This window comes from Erythrolamprus reginae, chromosome 6, assembly GCF_031021105.1.
Source record: "Erythrolamprus reginae isolate rEryReg1 chromosome 6, rEryReg1.hap1, whole genome shotgun sequence".
Lineage (NCBI taxonomy): Eukaryota > Metazoa > Chordata > Lepidosauria > Squamata > Dipsadidae > Erythrolamprus > Erythrolamprus reginae.
In genome coordinates, this window is record NC_091955.1 from 78,603,528 (window position 1) to 78,619,235 (window position 15,708).

At 40.0% G+C, this 15,708-nt stretch overlaps 1 protein-coding gene across 1 annotated transcript in view; it reads left to right on the plus strand.

The window, feature by feature from the left end:
- Positions 1–15,708, plus strand: part of DGKI (diacylglycerol kinase iota) — a 167,065-nt gene that overhangs the window by 87,596 nt on the left and 63,761 nt on the right. The window contains exons 22-24 of the mRNA XM_070754972.1: positions 3,272–3,316; positions 9,837–9,906; positions 14,028–14,068. Coding sequence (XP_070611073.1) covers positions 3,272–3,316; positions 9,837–9,906; positions 14,028–14,068 — 156 coding nt within the window. The remainder of the gene's footprint in view (positions 1–3,271; positions 3,317–9,836; positions 9,907–14,027; positions 14,069–15,708) is intronic.

A 15,708-nucleotide genomic window follows, 5' to 3' on the forward strand; every position in this document is an offset into this window, starting at 1 on the left:
CATATTTGCCCTCTCCAGGCTTCAGCAAAGCCCCCTGAAGCCTGGGGAGGATGAAAAATGACACAACGGGCTGATCGAAAGTTTACAAACAAATTTCCAGTAGGTCTATTGGGCCTATTTTTCACCATCCATTGGCTCCAGAGGCTTTAGTGAGGTCTGTTTGCATGCTCGGATGTTGGTGGTGGTGGAGTGCTGAGGAGTTTTGCATGCATGAATGGGGGAGGACATGCACCAAGCAAAAAAAGATTCATCATCACTGCCCTAGGATGGTCAGCCTTTTCTTTTTTTTAAAAAAATAGTGTTTAGTGTCAGCCTTTTCTATTTGTTAAACAGATCTCAAAAATCTGGACACAGTAAGCTTGACATTAAAAACGCTTGAGTGCATGGGTGGGCAGTGGGCAGGACGGGGTGGATTTATTGGATTTGTATGCCGCCCCTCTCTGAGGACTCAGGGCGGCTCACAACATAAATGAAGCTGTGTGCCCAGCTCCAGCTGACCCTTCCACCCTCCCATCCTCCTCCTCCTCCTCGGAAAGCGGCAGGGAGACCAGCACCGGCAGGAGTTTCAGGGGGCCCATTTCCTTCCCCCTCTTTTCTCAATAGCTGATTGGCACACATTCGCCTAGCTACCTAGACTGAGGCAGGGAGCGACCCAGGAAAGAGAGTGCAGGAAACGCGAAGCAAATTGTCACCCCAGAGAGCGACATTGGTGAGGTTGTAAGTCGAGGACTTAACAGTTCACTTGAACGATGATCATTCAAGCCACTCCCCAGCAAGCTGGACACATGGCCAGCAGGCCACTCCTACCCAGTCACATGGCAATCAAGCCATACCCACAAAATAAGCCACACCCACAGTGTGGCTGTAAAAGATTTGGCTGCCCATTGTTGAGCATATGGTTTCCAAAAACAGCTTTTAGTAATATCCAAATATTGCCACAGAGTTGGCCTTCTCCGGGTCCCATCAACTAAACAATGTCGTCTGGCGGGTCCCAGGGGAAGAGCCTTCTCTGTGGCGGCCCCGACTCTCTGGAACCAGCTCCCCCCGGAGATTAGAACTGCCCCCACCCTCCTTGCCTTCCGTAAACTCCTTAAAACTCACCTCTGCCGTCAGGCATGGGGGAATTGAGGCATTGCCCCCTCCCCTGGGCCTATACAATTTATGTATGGTATGTCTGTGTGTATGTCTGGTTTAATAATGGGGTCTTTTAATGTTTTTTAAATTTATTAGATTTGTTGTGAATTGTTCTATTGTATGTTGTGAGCCGCCCCGAGTCTATGGAGAGGGGCGGCATACAAATCAATCAATCAATCAATCAATCAATCAATAAATAAATAAATATTATTTTTAAGACTGAACCAGCATGAGTTTGGCCTCTAGGGAAAAAAAAAAGAAGTTTACCGTGCCTCTTCAAAATAAACAAAATAATGTCTGATCTTCTTTCTTTTCAATTATAAGTATTTGGAAGTCAATTTCAAACCCCAGCGTGACATTTGATGGGTTAGGAGTCCAAAAAGGAAGTTTGAAATGATTTCTGTTTAGACAGGCGTGTCTAAGACCTCACTTTCAGTGCCCCATTAATTTCATTTCTCACTTTGTGATTCTAGAAAGCTTGGCACTAAGTGTATAGATGGATGATGGATGGTTTCATTTTTTCCCACCCACTGGCCAAAGCTCTTGCAAGAGAAGTTCTTCCCCCCCCCCCTTTCATCCCCTTTTCCTGTTTCTCCCAGTTCCCACAATTCACACAACACAGCTTGGATACACTGGCAACTTTTTTCTGAAGCCCTTTCTAGTGAGGGTTTTTGAGCTGTAACTTCATTCCTTGCAGTGACAGGATAGGGTGGGGGAATAGGGACACAAGATGTCAGATTCTCCCCATTGCTTCTGTATTGCTGTCATTGGCAAATCACTTTCTTACCGGTAAAGATGTGCTGATAGAGTGGACACCAAAATTGAAGGGATCAACACATTACGTTCTTAAATGTATAATGAGAACACCATCCATCAGTGACCTGGAGCAGATATAATAAAGGCAGGATAAGGATCAGCAATAAAGGCAGTAAATATCACGATGGCATAGTTTTCTCGCTATTCAAGGTTGGCTAGCTACTTAACTCAGTCATGAAAAAAGACAATAACTGCCTTGTAGAAAGTGAGTATTTCCATCATCCCTGAGTGACAATTATCCGCTTCTGTCTAGGGCCCTGGGGAAATATGAAAAGGCAGAAGATCCAATCATCAGATAGTTAAACATTCTAAATCTCTTTATATAGAAATCAGATACTGTTCTTAATTCCTAGGTAATGTTCTTGGGGACAATTGGAAAATAACAGGCCATTTCTGACAATCTCAAAACAGTGAACAGTGCAGTCAGGCGGTAGGGAAAGCAAGTAGGATGCTTGGCTGCATAGCTAGAGGTATATCAAGCAGGAAGAGGGAGATTATGATCCCGCTATATAGAATGCTGGTGAGACCACATTTGGAATACTGTGTTCAGTTCTGGAGACCTCACCTACAAAAAGATATTCACAAAATTGAACGGGTCCAAAGATGGGCTACAAGAATGGTGGAAGGTCTTAAGCATAAAATGTATCAGGAAAGACTTAATGAACTCAATCTGTATAGTTTGGAGGACAGAAGGAAAAGGGGGGACATGATCGAAACATTTAAATATATTAAAGGGTTAAATAAGGTCCAGGAGGGATGTGTTTTTAATAGGAAAGTGAACACAAGAACAAGAGGACACAATCTGAAGTTAGTTGGGGAAAAGATCAAAAGCAACATGAGAAAATATTATTTTACTGAAAGAGTAGTAGATCCTTGGAACAAACTTCCAGCAGACGTGGTAGATAAATCCACAGTAACTGAATTTAAACATGCCTGGGATAAACATATATCCATCCTAAGATAAAATACAGAAAATAGTATAAGGGCAGACTAGATGGACCATGAGGTCTTTTTCTGCCATCAGACTTCTATGTTTCTATGTTTCTATTTTCGACTAAATTATCTGTAAACCATCATTTGGCAGCAACAACCTTGAATAATATTAATTTCAGTTTTATTTTGGCTTTCTTAAAGCTTATTCGAGGGATTACCTCCTATTCTTCCTCAATTTCCTCTCTCATGTGATTATTTTGCATTATCATTATTTTTGTATTATTGTAAGGGCCAGGAAAAAAAAGATGAATAATTTAGTTTTGGATAGGGAGGAGGATGAAATGAGCCTTAGTTAATCATTGTTTACATTGGAATTTTCTTGCCATAGGATTTGCAGTCTGTATCTTCAACAACGCAGAGAGTACACTACCAGGTAAATTTTATTTTGTTCCTTTTAGAGAAAAAAGAAAGGGAGGGGGAGGGAAGACTTGTTCAGGTTAATTGCCTAAAAACTTCAGATATTTTGAATAATATATTTTACCTTGAAGACACTTTGCAGGATTTCATCATAAACAATCCAGAATAGAACAGAACAGAAATAAAATAAAATAAAATAGCTTTATTGGCCATGTGTGATTGGACGCACAAGGAATTTGTCTCTGGTTCATAAGCTCTCAGTGTACATACAAACAATAAGATAATATAAGAAGAGGCCCTGTTGAAGCATCTCTCTCTCTGTGCTTCTGTGCTGTAATTGCTGTTTGTTTGAGATCTGACTAAAGTACTGCATCTGTCAGTATATATTCTTTGTAAATAAAACCACTATTTTCAGTTTTCCGAACAGGGAGCCTCATGGGGAACAGTGCATGTTATTCAAAATACACAACCTTTCTTGATGCTTTTCCTTCAAAATATGTGACCTAACCCTTTGCCCTGACCTAATTACCATAATTATTTATTCTGATTTTCTTAAAACAAATGTAGCATCACGTTATCAAGTGACCAAGATTCTTGGTCTTGGAGAAGGTTGCTATTATGGATGAGGAATTAATTTGTCAAGTTTGTGACTAAGCACAATGTAAAATAATATCAAATATTTGTTGTATAATATTTCCTGATCAGTGCATAAGATGCCCCACAGTATTATTATTATTATTTATTCGATTTGTATGCCGCCCCTCTCCGAAGACTCGGGGCGGCTCACAACATGTAACAACAAATCATAAATAATCCAACAGCTTTTAAAATGTTTAAAGATTTAAAAGACCCCATATACTAACAGACATACACACACGCATACCATATATAAATTAAACATGCCCAGGGGGAGATGTTTCAATTCCCCCATGCCTGACGACAAAGGTGGGTTTTAAGGAGTTTACGGAAGGCAGGAAGAGTAGGGGCAATCCTAATCTCCGGGGGGAGTTGGTTCCATAGGGCCGGTGCCGCCACAGAGAAGGCTCTTCCCCTGGGGCCCGCCAACCGACATTGTTTAGTTGACGGGACCCGGAGAAGGCCCACTCTGTGGGACCTAATCGGTCGCTGGGATTCGTGCGGCAGTAGGCGGTCTCGGAGATATTCTGGTCCAGTGCCATGAAGGGCTTTAAAGGTCATAACCAACACTTTGAATTGTGACCGGAAATTGATCGGCAGCCAATGCAGACTGCGGAGTGATGGAGAAACATGGGCATACCTAGGTAAGCCCATGACTGCTCTCGCAACTGCATTCTGCACGATCTGAAGTTTCCGAACACTTTTCAAAGGTAGCCCCATGTAGAGAGCATTACAGTAGTCGAACCTCGAGGTGATGAGGGCATGAGTGACTGTGAGTAGTTTTAGTTTGCATTCAAAATTTAAATGATTATTTTTTTGAACATTGTCTGCACAGCAGGCATGTTAGATATTATTTCAACTAATGTTCTGAGTTGCATTTTTATCTGATTTGGTCTAAAGAGCAGTTCTCTTATTACCTTTTCATGAACTTTCTGTCCACATCATGCTCTGCATTTTCAAATACACATAGATTCAATCCTGCAGGTGAATCTGAGACAGTCTAACAAAGAAGAGAGCCCCTATGTTCTTATAAAAAGTATATTTCTCCTTACTTTGGTAGAACATATTCAATAAAATAAGAACTCCCGTTTTGAATGACAGCTTTCTCCAATCTTTTTATAGCAGTATACCCTCCAAAAATCAATAATATCTGAAATTGTTCAGCATCTCACTAGAGTGTTTTTAGTCTACAAAATAAATGTGTCAAAATTTTGCAACAACTTGCTGCAATATGGTCATTTCCAGATGTGCTTGGGCAACAACTCTCGGGATTCACACCCCAGATGTTTGCACATCTGAACACAACACATACAAACTTGGGGAATACTGGTTTATAATGCAGTTTTAAAAATGGGAGTGGGAGTAAGAGTAGGAAAAGAATAGGAGTAGGAATAGGAGTAGAGTAGGAGTAGGAAAAGAATAGAGTAGGAGTAGGAATAGAGTAGAATAGGAGTAGGAAAGAATAGAATAGGAAAAGGAAAAGGAAAAGGAATGGAATAGAATAGAATAGAATAGAAAAATAGAATAGAAACAGAACACAACAGAACAGAATCTTTATTGTCACTTTAAATATACACTAGTCATTTGTACACTACATTAAAAGGAAATGGCTTTGCATTCAGCTCTCAAAGTATAACCATTATGTATATATCCACTTACATACTTATCTATGACATAGAGAAACATCACCCTTTTAATGATGTTTGACCAGCATGCCACTCCTCCTATAGTGAATGCCTTTGCTAGATCTGAAAGTAGGCCCTTCAGCCTTTTGCATGCAATTCATATTTTTGACTTTTCATTTGGGGATGTTTCTCTGGAATTCCTTGCCCCTAGGTGTTCTGCTAAGGTTAATCTCAGGGAAATAAAGTGTTAAGATGTCTGGAAACTCAGTATGAAAAGGAGACTCTGAAAGAATTAGAGAGATTCAGAAACGACAATGGAGAAGGGATGTGATGGCACTTTCACATTTCTAAGAGGGGTTGTCTATTTTTTCCTCATTCTAGAATGGAAGACACACATGATAATCCTATTGGAACAGATTTCTCCAACCATGGCAACTTTTAAGACTTGTGGACTTCAACTCCCAGAATTCCTATGCTGGCTGAGGAATTCTGGAGTTGAAGTACACAAGTCTTAAAGTTGCCAAGGATGGAGACCCCTGTACTTGAATATTAAGAGAAGTTTAATATTAAGGCAGAGAGTTGTGTTGGTTACACTAATTACCAAACTGGATATGACATCTATTTCACTTTACAGGTAGTCCTCAACTCACTCACAACAGTTCATTCAAAGTTACAACTCACTCACAACAGTCCATTCAAAGTTACAACGGCACTGAAAAAGTCACTTATGACCATTTTTTATACTTACAATCTTTCCATCATCCACATGATCATGTGATCGAAATTCAGATGCTTGACATCTGATTCATATTTATGTCCATATCTGTGTCCCAAGATCATGTGATCATCACCTTTTGCGACCACATGACAAGCAAAGTTGATGAGGAAGCTTAACAACTGGGTTACTAACTTATCACCTTGGGTTTACTTAACAACTGGGTTACTAACTTATCACCTTCAGTGACTCACTTAACAACGGAGGCAAAATTCATTTAACAAATGTCTCAATAACAGTAATTTGCGGCTCAATTGTGGTTGCAAGTTGAGGACTACCTGTATATTTTCAAGCAATGGCTGGGCAGCCCTCTTTAAATGTTTTAATTTGGATTCCTGCACCGAGCAGGGGTTAAACCTGATTGTTTACCTGCCCCTTCTGCAATTCTATAATTTCATATCTTTGGTAGATTCTGTATGACAAAGGAAGATAGAATTTTACAATAGGAATGGTTCCTACCAAAGAAACATAAATATTTTGTTGTTGTTTCTGAAACTAGTATCTTTAAATCTCTGTAATTGGTACCTGAAGCATAAATTACATTCTATCTGGTGTAATAAAAGAAATTTTATTGGATATCATGAATCAAGCTCAGAGGTAGAAGCTAAGAAAAGTAATCTTAGTCTTTCTCTTGGGACAAAGCTATTAAAGACCTACATGCCAAGGTAATGAGCATCAGTGTGGTTCTCTGAAATTTCAGATGAAGAATTTAAGCTAACTAACGTTGTAGGTTGGCTCTGAAATTGAGTGAAGAAAAAAAATAATAGTTTGCGGTATATCAAGAATAGTCAGGGACATAGTCATTTATGGAGTCTTATCACAGTCCTTATGGTGTTTGCTATTCAGCTGCATATTTCTGGCCATGGTCCTTTCTGCCCATCCAACTTGCTGCTATTAACTGAGTTGGAATTTATAATGAACTGCAAACACTATGTCATGTAGACTAATGCTCTGTCTTTTGTATAAGTTTCTCAGGGCATTTATAGAATAAAAGAGACAACTAAAACACCTATGACAGCATGGGAAAGAAACTTGCAACATGAGATACACATAGCAGACTGGGAAAAAACATGGACTACAATATCCAAAATAACTCTTTTGGCAGCATATAAGGAAAATTATTATAAACTTTTTTACAGATGGTATATTCCCCCAGCTAGGTTAGCAAAGATATACCCAACATTATTAGACACATGTTGGAAGTGAAAAAACGAAAGAGGCACTTTTTTCCATATGTGATGGTCATGTCCTATGATACAAAAAATCTGGAAAATAACTCATACCTGGCTTTCAGAGATTACGAAAGAGGAAATAGAATTCACTCCAAAAGCTATGCTATTAGGAGTTTGGAGAAAACACTACTCAAAACAAACGATGCTTCTTACAACACACATAAACACCACAACGAGAATTGCAATAGCACAACTCTGGAAAAATGACCAGACCCCAACAGAAGAATTAATTATAGATAAGATATATACATGCGTGGAGATGGACGAACTCACTAACTCAATCAAGGGAAACAAAATCACGGAATCAAAACGAACATGGCAAAAATGGCATAAATGGGTTCAAAAGAGAATATAGAAACAATATAATAAGAAGCAACTGTACAATGGAAACAATCTACAGCTACCTTGTAAAAAGTTTTATTTACCAGTTATTGAATATAACAAATACAGTGATACCTCAAGATATGAACCCCTTGTCTTACGAACAACTCGTGATACGAACCCGGGGTTCAGAAAATTTTTGCCTCTTCTTACGAACTTTTTTCGAGTTACGAACCGGCGTTCAGAGACTGCTGGGAAGCCGCGCGGCTGTTTTAAAAGGTGACAGCCGGGCAGCGGGGCTTCCCAGAAGCCTCCCGAACGCCAGTTCGTAACTCGAAAAACGTTCGTAAGAAGAGGCAAAATTTTTCTGAACCCCGGGTTCGGTTCAGGAGGTTGCTGGGAAGCCCCCCAGGCCGGCTGTGACCTTTTAAAACAGCCGCGCCGCTTCCCAGCTGTCTCCCGAAGCCGAACGCGGAAGTTCGGCTTTGGCGTTCGGCTTCGGGAGACAGCTGGGAAGCGGCGCGGTTGTTTTAAAAGGTCACAGCCAGCCTGGGGGGCTTCCCAGCACCCCCCGAACCCCGAACTTGTGCTGAACTTCCGGGTTCGGGGTTCGGGGGGGTGCTGGGAAGCCCCCCAGGCCGGCTGTGACCTTTTAAAACAGCCGCGCCGCTTCCCAGCTGTCTCCCAAAGCTGAACGCGGAAGTTCGGCTTTGGTGTTCGGCTTCGGGAGACATCTGGGAGGCCGCGCGGCTGTTTTAAAAGGTCACAGCCGGCCTGGGGGGCTTCCCACCACCACCCCGAACCCCAAACTTTTGCCGAACTTCGGGGTTCAGGAGGTTGCTGGGAAGCCCCCCAGGCCGGCTGTCACCTTTTAAAACAGCCGCGCGGCTTCCCAGCAGTCGCGGAACACCATTTTTTTTGCGGTGTTTTTTTTGGTTGCACGGATTAATTGACTTTACATTGTTTCCTATGGGAAACAATGTTTCGTCTTACGAACCTTTCGACTTACGAACCTCCTCCTTGCACCAATTAAGTTCGTATCATGAGGTATTACTGTATTAGAATATAAAAGTATGAAATATAATGTATATAATGGAATGTAACAGGTAAAAATCTATTATAAGAATTTTAATAGAGATGGTTTATAATCTGTAAAACAGAATAATATGTGATTTGAACTATATGTGAAAACTCAATAAAGAAATTAAAAAATAAAATAAAAAATAAAATCAAACATTTATACAGTGTTATCCTGAGAATATGTGATGGAATGATTGCAAACAAAGATTTTTAAAAGGACTCATTGGCCATAAAGTGACATTTTGTAGCTCTTCTGCTATTCTTCTCTTGTGAATTTATAGTGAAATCAGTCACGGTATTTTTTTTTCTTTGCTTTAAAGAAACCTTTTTCAAAAAAAGGAGGCAGGACTTGCTATTACTTGCTTAGCGATATAGAAAACACAGTAGGCTGTCCAAGTAACCAAGCAGTCATCCATCATGGTATGGCATGTTTGATAGATTTCTACCTTCTGATAAAACGGAGTATAGTTGCATTACAGCCTCGAATCAAATGGGGAATCAAATCAATACTTGGATGTCAGTGATTGCAAAGGGCAGCTGGTTATCAGAAGCTACCTTGAGTGAATTCAGAGATGCCTGTCTATCATTTTTCTCACCCTTGACTGAATATATATAAACTGATAAAAAAAAAGTTCTTTCCTGGGTAATGTTGAAAACTGCCTTATTATGGGTCACACTATTATTGCCCTTGGCTCGGTACTGTATGTATTTCCAGCATTTCAGAAAGGAGTCCTTATCAATCTTTTTTTGGAAAGGTTAATAACAGAATGTAGGAAGAGCTGCAATATGTGTTGTGGTATTGTTCTATTCACTGCTGCTTTTGCCAAACTGCTGTTGAAAATGGCATTTTCTTTCTGTCCCATCCAGGACCAGGAAGGCTCATTCCCAAGAGTATTGTCTGTTCAGAGATTATCTCCTAGATGGTGCTTCCTAGATGGTAAGAATGAATCATAGTTGACTCCCATGACCTTACAAGAAAATGTCTGATTGTACATTTCTGTATGTACTTATCCAGAAATAAAGTCTAGGAGTATTTGCTCTCATGCATTTGCTGAATATTATTTCAAAGCTAAGAGTTTCAACTAGATACAGGATCTTAAAGATTTTACATATGGTTATTTGCTTAAAATTAGGGGGCTATGCGTGATTGATAATAAGCATGGTGAAGGTATCTACATTGGATTCATCCTCATGTCATCTTTGCTGCAGCACAAAGATGTTTTTAATAAGCATTTCTGGGGGACCTGTTCTCATGACATACCGTATTTTTCAGAGTATAAGACACACCTTTTTCCTCCCTAAAAGAGGCTGATAATTTGGGTGCATCTTATATTCTGTATGTAGCTTCCCCCCCCGTCCTCCAGCCCTAACTAGCTGCTAACGATCTTCCCAGTTCTTACCTTGCAGGCTCTTTCATTGTTACTCTCTGCAAAGCATTTTTTCCAAGCTCTAAGCAGTGTTCCCTCTAATTTTTTGGGTGGGTGGGCGGAAAAGTATAGTGTCTGAGCGGCAGTCCCTTCGGGACTGGGCGGCACAGAAATAATAAATAAAAAAATAAACAAACAAACAAACAAATAAATAAATAAAAAACCCAGCCTGTTTTGCCTCAGAGAATTTCAAAATAAAATACTGTACTGTGTGTCTATAACAGTGAGCTCATAATAGGGCAACTCTATCAATATCAAAATGCCACTTAAATAGTTGAGCTAGTTTCAAACTAGATTTTGGTTTTCTTTCTCTCTTCCTTACTCCCATTCTTTTTCTTTCTCTTTTCCTTCCTCTCTTTTTTCTATCTGTTTCTCTCTCTTCCTCTCTTCCTCTCTCTTTCCTTCCCTCTCACTCTTTCCCTCTCGGCTTCTGGGCAGGTTTGGAAAACTCTGAGCTGATGATGATTTTTAAGTGAGCGATTGCTCACTGCTCAGCTTAGAGGGAACTATGGCTCTAAGTCTTTGCAGGTTTTTTTCTCCATTGGTCTAACTTGCTCCAAATGTTTCTTGCCAGCTCTAACCAGGTGCTAATGATGTTCCCAGCTCTTACTGGTTTGCAAGCTCTTTCATTGTTACTCTCTCTGAAAACGTTTTTTTTAAAGCCCTAACCAGGGTATAAAATAATGTGCTGAAGCTGACCAGACTAAAGATGTTAGCCAGATAAATATCTGGTAAGCAGATTCTTTTCCCTATTTTCCTCCCCCAAAATTAAGGTGTTGCTTACATTCCAGTGCGTTTTATACTCCAAAAAATAAGGTAGTCTCAATCTTATCTGCAGACACTTGATGAGGCAATTTAGAGTTGTCTTTAGTTGTTCCAATTTGGAAGTGGTCTTCTTCCTTTTGTCCCAGCACAAAGCATTCAGTGTGGATATCTAGAGCACCTCAAAGGATGACATGGCCAGGGGCAGTGATTTTCTCAACTCCATTTGGCTCAGTAATTTCCTAGAAAGAAACGCTTCCTCCCTGCCCAGTTAGTGGGAAATAATCGTCTATGGTCATTTGGCTCATTTGTGAGCGCAGAGTGGGCACCTCTTCTTTTTCTCTTTACCTTTGAATATTGAATTCCCAGGAGATCTGTCAGTTACCGGTACATCTTTTCAGACAAGAACCCTACAATTTGGTTTTTGGGCATAAAGTGCATTTCTGGGAAGGTCATGAAGTATGGCGCCTAAAACACGATTTAACTATTGCCCACAAGATCATATGCTGCAACGTCCTACCGGTCAATGACTACTTCAGCTTCAACCGCAACAACACAAGAGCACGCAACAGATTCAAACTTAATATTAACTGCTCCAAACTTGACTGTAAAAAATATGACTTTAACAATCGAGTTGTTGAAGCGTGGAACTCATTACCGGACTCAATAGTGTCAACCCCTAACCCTCAACATTTCTCCCTTAGACTATCCACGATTGACCTCTCCAGGTTCCTAAGAGGTCAGTAAGGGGTGTACATAAGTGCACTAGTGTGCCTTTCGTCCCCTGTCCAATTGTCTTTCCTTTATCTCATATATCATACATATTTTCTTCCTTTCATATATCTTCTCCTCTATTTTTACATATTATCTTTATATATATTACTTCATGTCTATTCTCTTCCATATGTATTGTGTATTGGACAAATGAATAAATAAATAAAATAAATAAATAAAGTAGAGAAAACACTCCTTATATGGACCAAAAGTGGAATGCAGGGTGATAGATAAAGGTTCTTTGTCTACCCAAAAATAATATTGGTGGGAAATTGACCTTAGAATGGATAAAGGAAAGAAAGATCTAGTGTTACAATAGTGTTGCTACAGTTGAGCACAAGCATATATCACAAGTGTGATTTAGGATTTTCTGTTTTTTATTCCAAATCACTTAGGCAGACCTTTGAAAGATGGAGTCTTGACATTGGTACTTATTTTACTGATAGGAATATAGCTCCATGGAATGCTTTCATAGATGCTGCCATATAGAGGTGGCTTGAATAAGCTTCAGTTAGAAGCAATTCCAAGAGATTGGCTGCCCTTCCAGAAGAAGCATCCACTGAATAATAAAAATAAAATGATTTTTTGTTTAAAGAAAAAGAAATTCAACACTGGATCATACATATCTTAACGGCAACAAGAATAGTCTTCGCACAAAGATGGAAGGATGTAGAAATCTCAAAAGAAGAGAGATAATTAAAAAAAATCATTGAGTGTGCTGAGATGGATATGATGACGAGGAGGTTGAAGGGACAAGAGGAAACTGAATATTATAAAGTTTGGGATAAGGTCTATGATTGGTTGAACAGAAGATTAAGGAATAACTAAACAACTAAATATATTATACAGAAGTAAATAGCTATAAATTTGTAAATAGTAGGAAATGTAAGTGTATGTTTCTTTGCATGATATCATTTGCAAAGGTTTTTCTCCAGAAACGTCTGTTAAGAGTGGAGCGGCAATAGCTCCTATATTTTATTGTAAGTTTGTCATTCTCTTATATGTATGTTGGTGTCTTGTTTTGTTTTAATTAAAAAAATAGTCCCAGCCCTATCAAGCATGGGTTCCGGAGAACCATAGGTGCTAGTTTCATAATAGAAGTTGTTAGAATATTAATGATTGGGAGAGCCATGGTAACAAAGTCAGTCAATAAATAGGCATAGTAAGTAAGTCAACGAAACTACTCTTTCTGATCTGAAGTCTGAAATGAAACAAAGTGCTCTCTCCTGCCTTGTGTTTATTTGGAAGAACTACTTGTGGTATTGTACTGTATATATATTATTATGTATATAAAGAAATTAATAAATCTAGCTGAATTAGTTATCTGGATTTGATGTATGCAACAAACTCTGACAGAATGAAAATTTCTAATTGTTTATAGCTGATAAATTCTTAGTTCCATAAACATAAGGTACGGCTGTCATTGGACTGTATTAAACTGTATGTGCTTTTTACATGAATAAAATCTATAGAGACTGAGTAAACAGGGCCAGAACAGGTGGGGAGAAGCCTCTGTGGGGCCTCTCTAAGAATCTCCTGGGAGGAAACAGGCCGGAAAAGGCGGGGAGAAGCCTCCGTGGTGTCTCTCTAGAAATCTCCTGGGAGGAAACAGTGCTTCCACCCTCCCTGTGGTTTCCCCAATGGCACGCATTATTTGCTTTTACATTGATTCCTATGGAAAAAAAATTGCTTTTTCTTACAAACTTTTCTACTTAAGAACCTGGTCACGGAATAAATTATGTCTGTAAGCAGAGGTACCACTGTACTTCTAAATACTTTCATGAAGCCAGTGTCTCCTACTGACAATAACAACCACTACCAAATTTATGTTGAGGCTTTAGTATGACCAGAAAACCTCATGGTTGTAACATCTGATTTAATTTTGGAATGCATTTCTAATTTCTTCCCATTCCCTTCCTTTTTGTGCCATCGTGCTTAATGAAGAGGTCTGAAGAAGTGAAAAGTTTCATGCTCTTTTTTCTCAGTTTCATTGATCCCAATTGAGGTATTGCTTAGTTGTGTAGTTTGGATATTTTTTCCCTTTCTGATGGATCAAATGCAGGCTTTCACACAAGTCTCTCCTCGTTTTTTGCAGCAACTTCTTCTGACCACTTATACCGCATCGACAGATCTCAGGTACGGAGATGATGTTGCTTTCCTTTTACTTTTTTTATAGCACAGAATTGGGTTTACCGTTATAATAAGAAAATATGGGTCTTGTCAAATGTGACTCTCCTCCTACTATATACTTGTCTCTATTTCTTCTCTCCAGAGATTCTCAAGGGCCCCTAAACCTGTCAAAAAAAAGCAAGCTTCTTTTTTTCAGTTAGAAAAGGAAAAATAAGTGAGGTCTACATTCAGCACAAAATTTCAGCTCTTCCTAGTTAGGGACAATAGACTGGACAACCATTTGACTAGGGTGATATAAGGCAGTGGTTCTCAACCTGGGGGTCGGGACCCCTTTGGGAGTCAAACAACCGTTTCACAGGGGTCGTGTAAGACCATGGGAAAAGACAAATTTCCCATAGTGTTAGGAAATAAAAAGCTTGTATTCTGGCACCTTGGAACATATTTTTACAATCCAACCAATCACGCCTGTACAGTGGGAGTGTCCCTCTGACCTTCCTGCCAATCAGCTTAAAGCTCTGCTGGGAGAATTGGTGCTAGACTTATGGTTGGGGGTCACCACAACATGAGAAATTGTATTAAGGGGTCACGGCATTAGAAAGGTTGAGAACCACTGATATAAGGTCTCCTGCTTTGAGCAGAGGGGTGGACTAGAAGACCTTTGTGGTCCCTTCCAGCCTTATGATTCTATGCCCTATGTTGTTTCTGAGTTTCTTTCTCTCCTCATTATGCAGCTATGATGCTCCACATTAATAATTAGCATCTGTGCCTTCATCTCTCAAAGTCTTTCCTATATAGCAATAGCATTAGACTTATGGGCAGCAGGCAGGACTGGGTAGAATAGTTCCACCAGTGGAAATGAACTATGTGCCCAGCTCCAGCTGACTATCTCCACTCCCATCTTCTTCCTCCTCCTCCTCGGAAAGCAGCAGGGAGACCAGCACTGGCAGGAGTTGCAGGGGGGCCATTTCCTCCCCCCTCTTTTCTCAACAGCTGATCAGCACCCATTCGCCAAACTACTCAGCCTAAGGCAGGGGGCAACCCAGGAAGGAGAGCAGGGGGAAACACAAAGCAAATTGTCACCCCAGAGAGAGATACTGGTGAGGTGGTAAGTTGAGGACTTAACAGTTCACTTGAACAATGATGATCGTTCAAGCCACTCCCACCTGGTCATATGGCTAACAAGTGACTCTTACCCAGTCACATGACCACCAAACCACACCCACAAAATAAACCACACCCACAGTGTGGCAGTAAAATATTTGGCTGCCCATTACTGCTTATATTATATACTGTTTCACAGTGCTTTACAGCCCTCTTTAAGAGGTTTACAGAGCCAGCATATTGTCCTCAACAATTTGGGTCTTCATTTTACTCATCTCAGAAGGATGTAAGGCTGAGTCAACCTTGAGCCTGGTGAGAATCGAACTGCTAAATTGCAGTCAGCTCTTAGTCAGCAGAAGTACTGTGCAGAACTGCAATTTAACCACGGTGTCACTCTGGCTCCTGTAATGGATTCTAACTGATATGGGCCATTCTATAGAGTGGTAGCGAAAATGGAGCTGCGCAAGAATGTTTCATATAACATTGTAGAAATGCAACAGATTCTTAAGCAATGCTTCCCATCTTTATGGATTATTTTGCTTTAA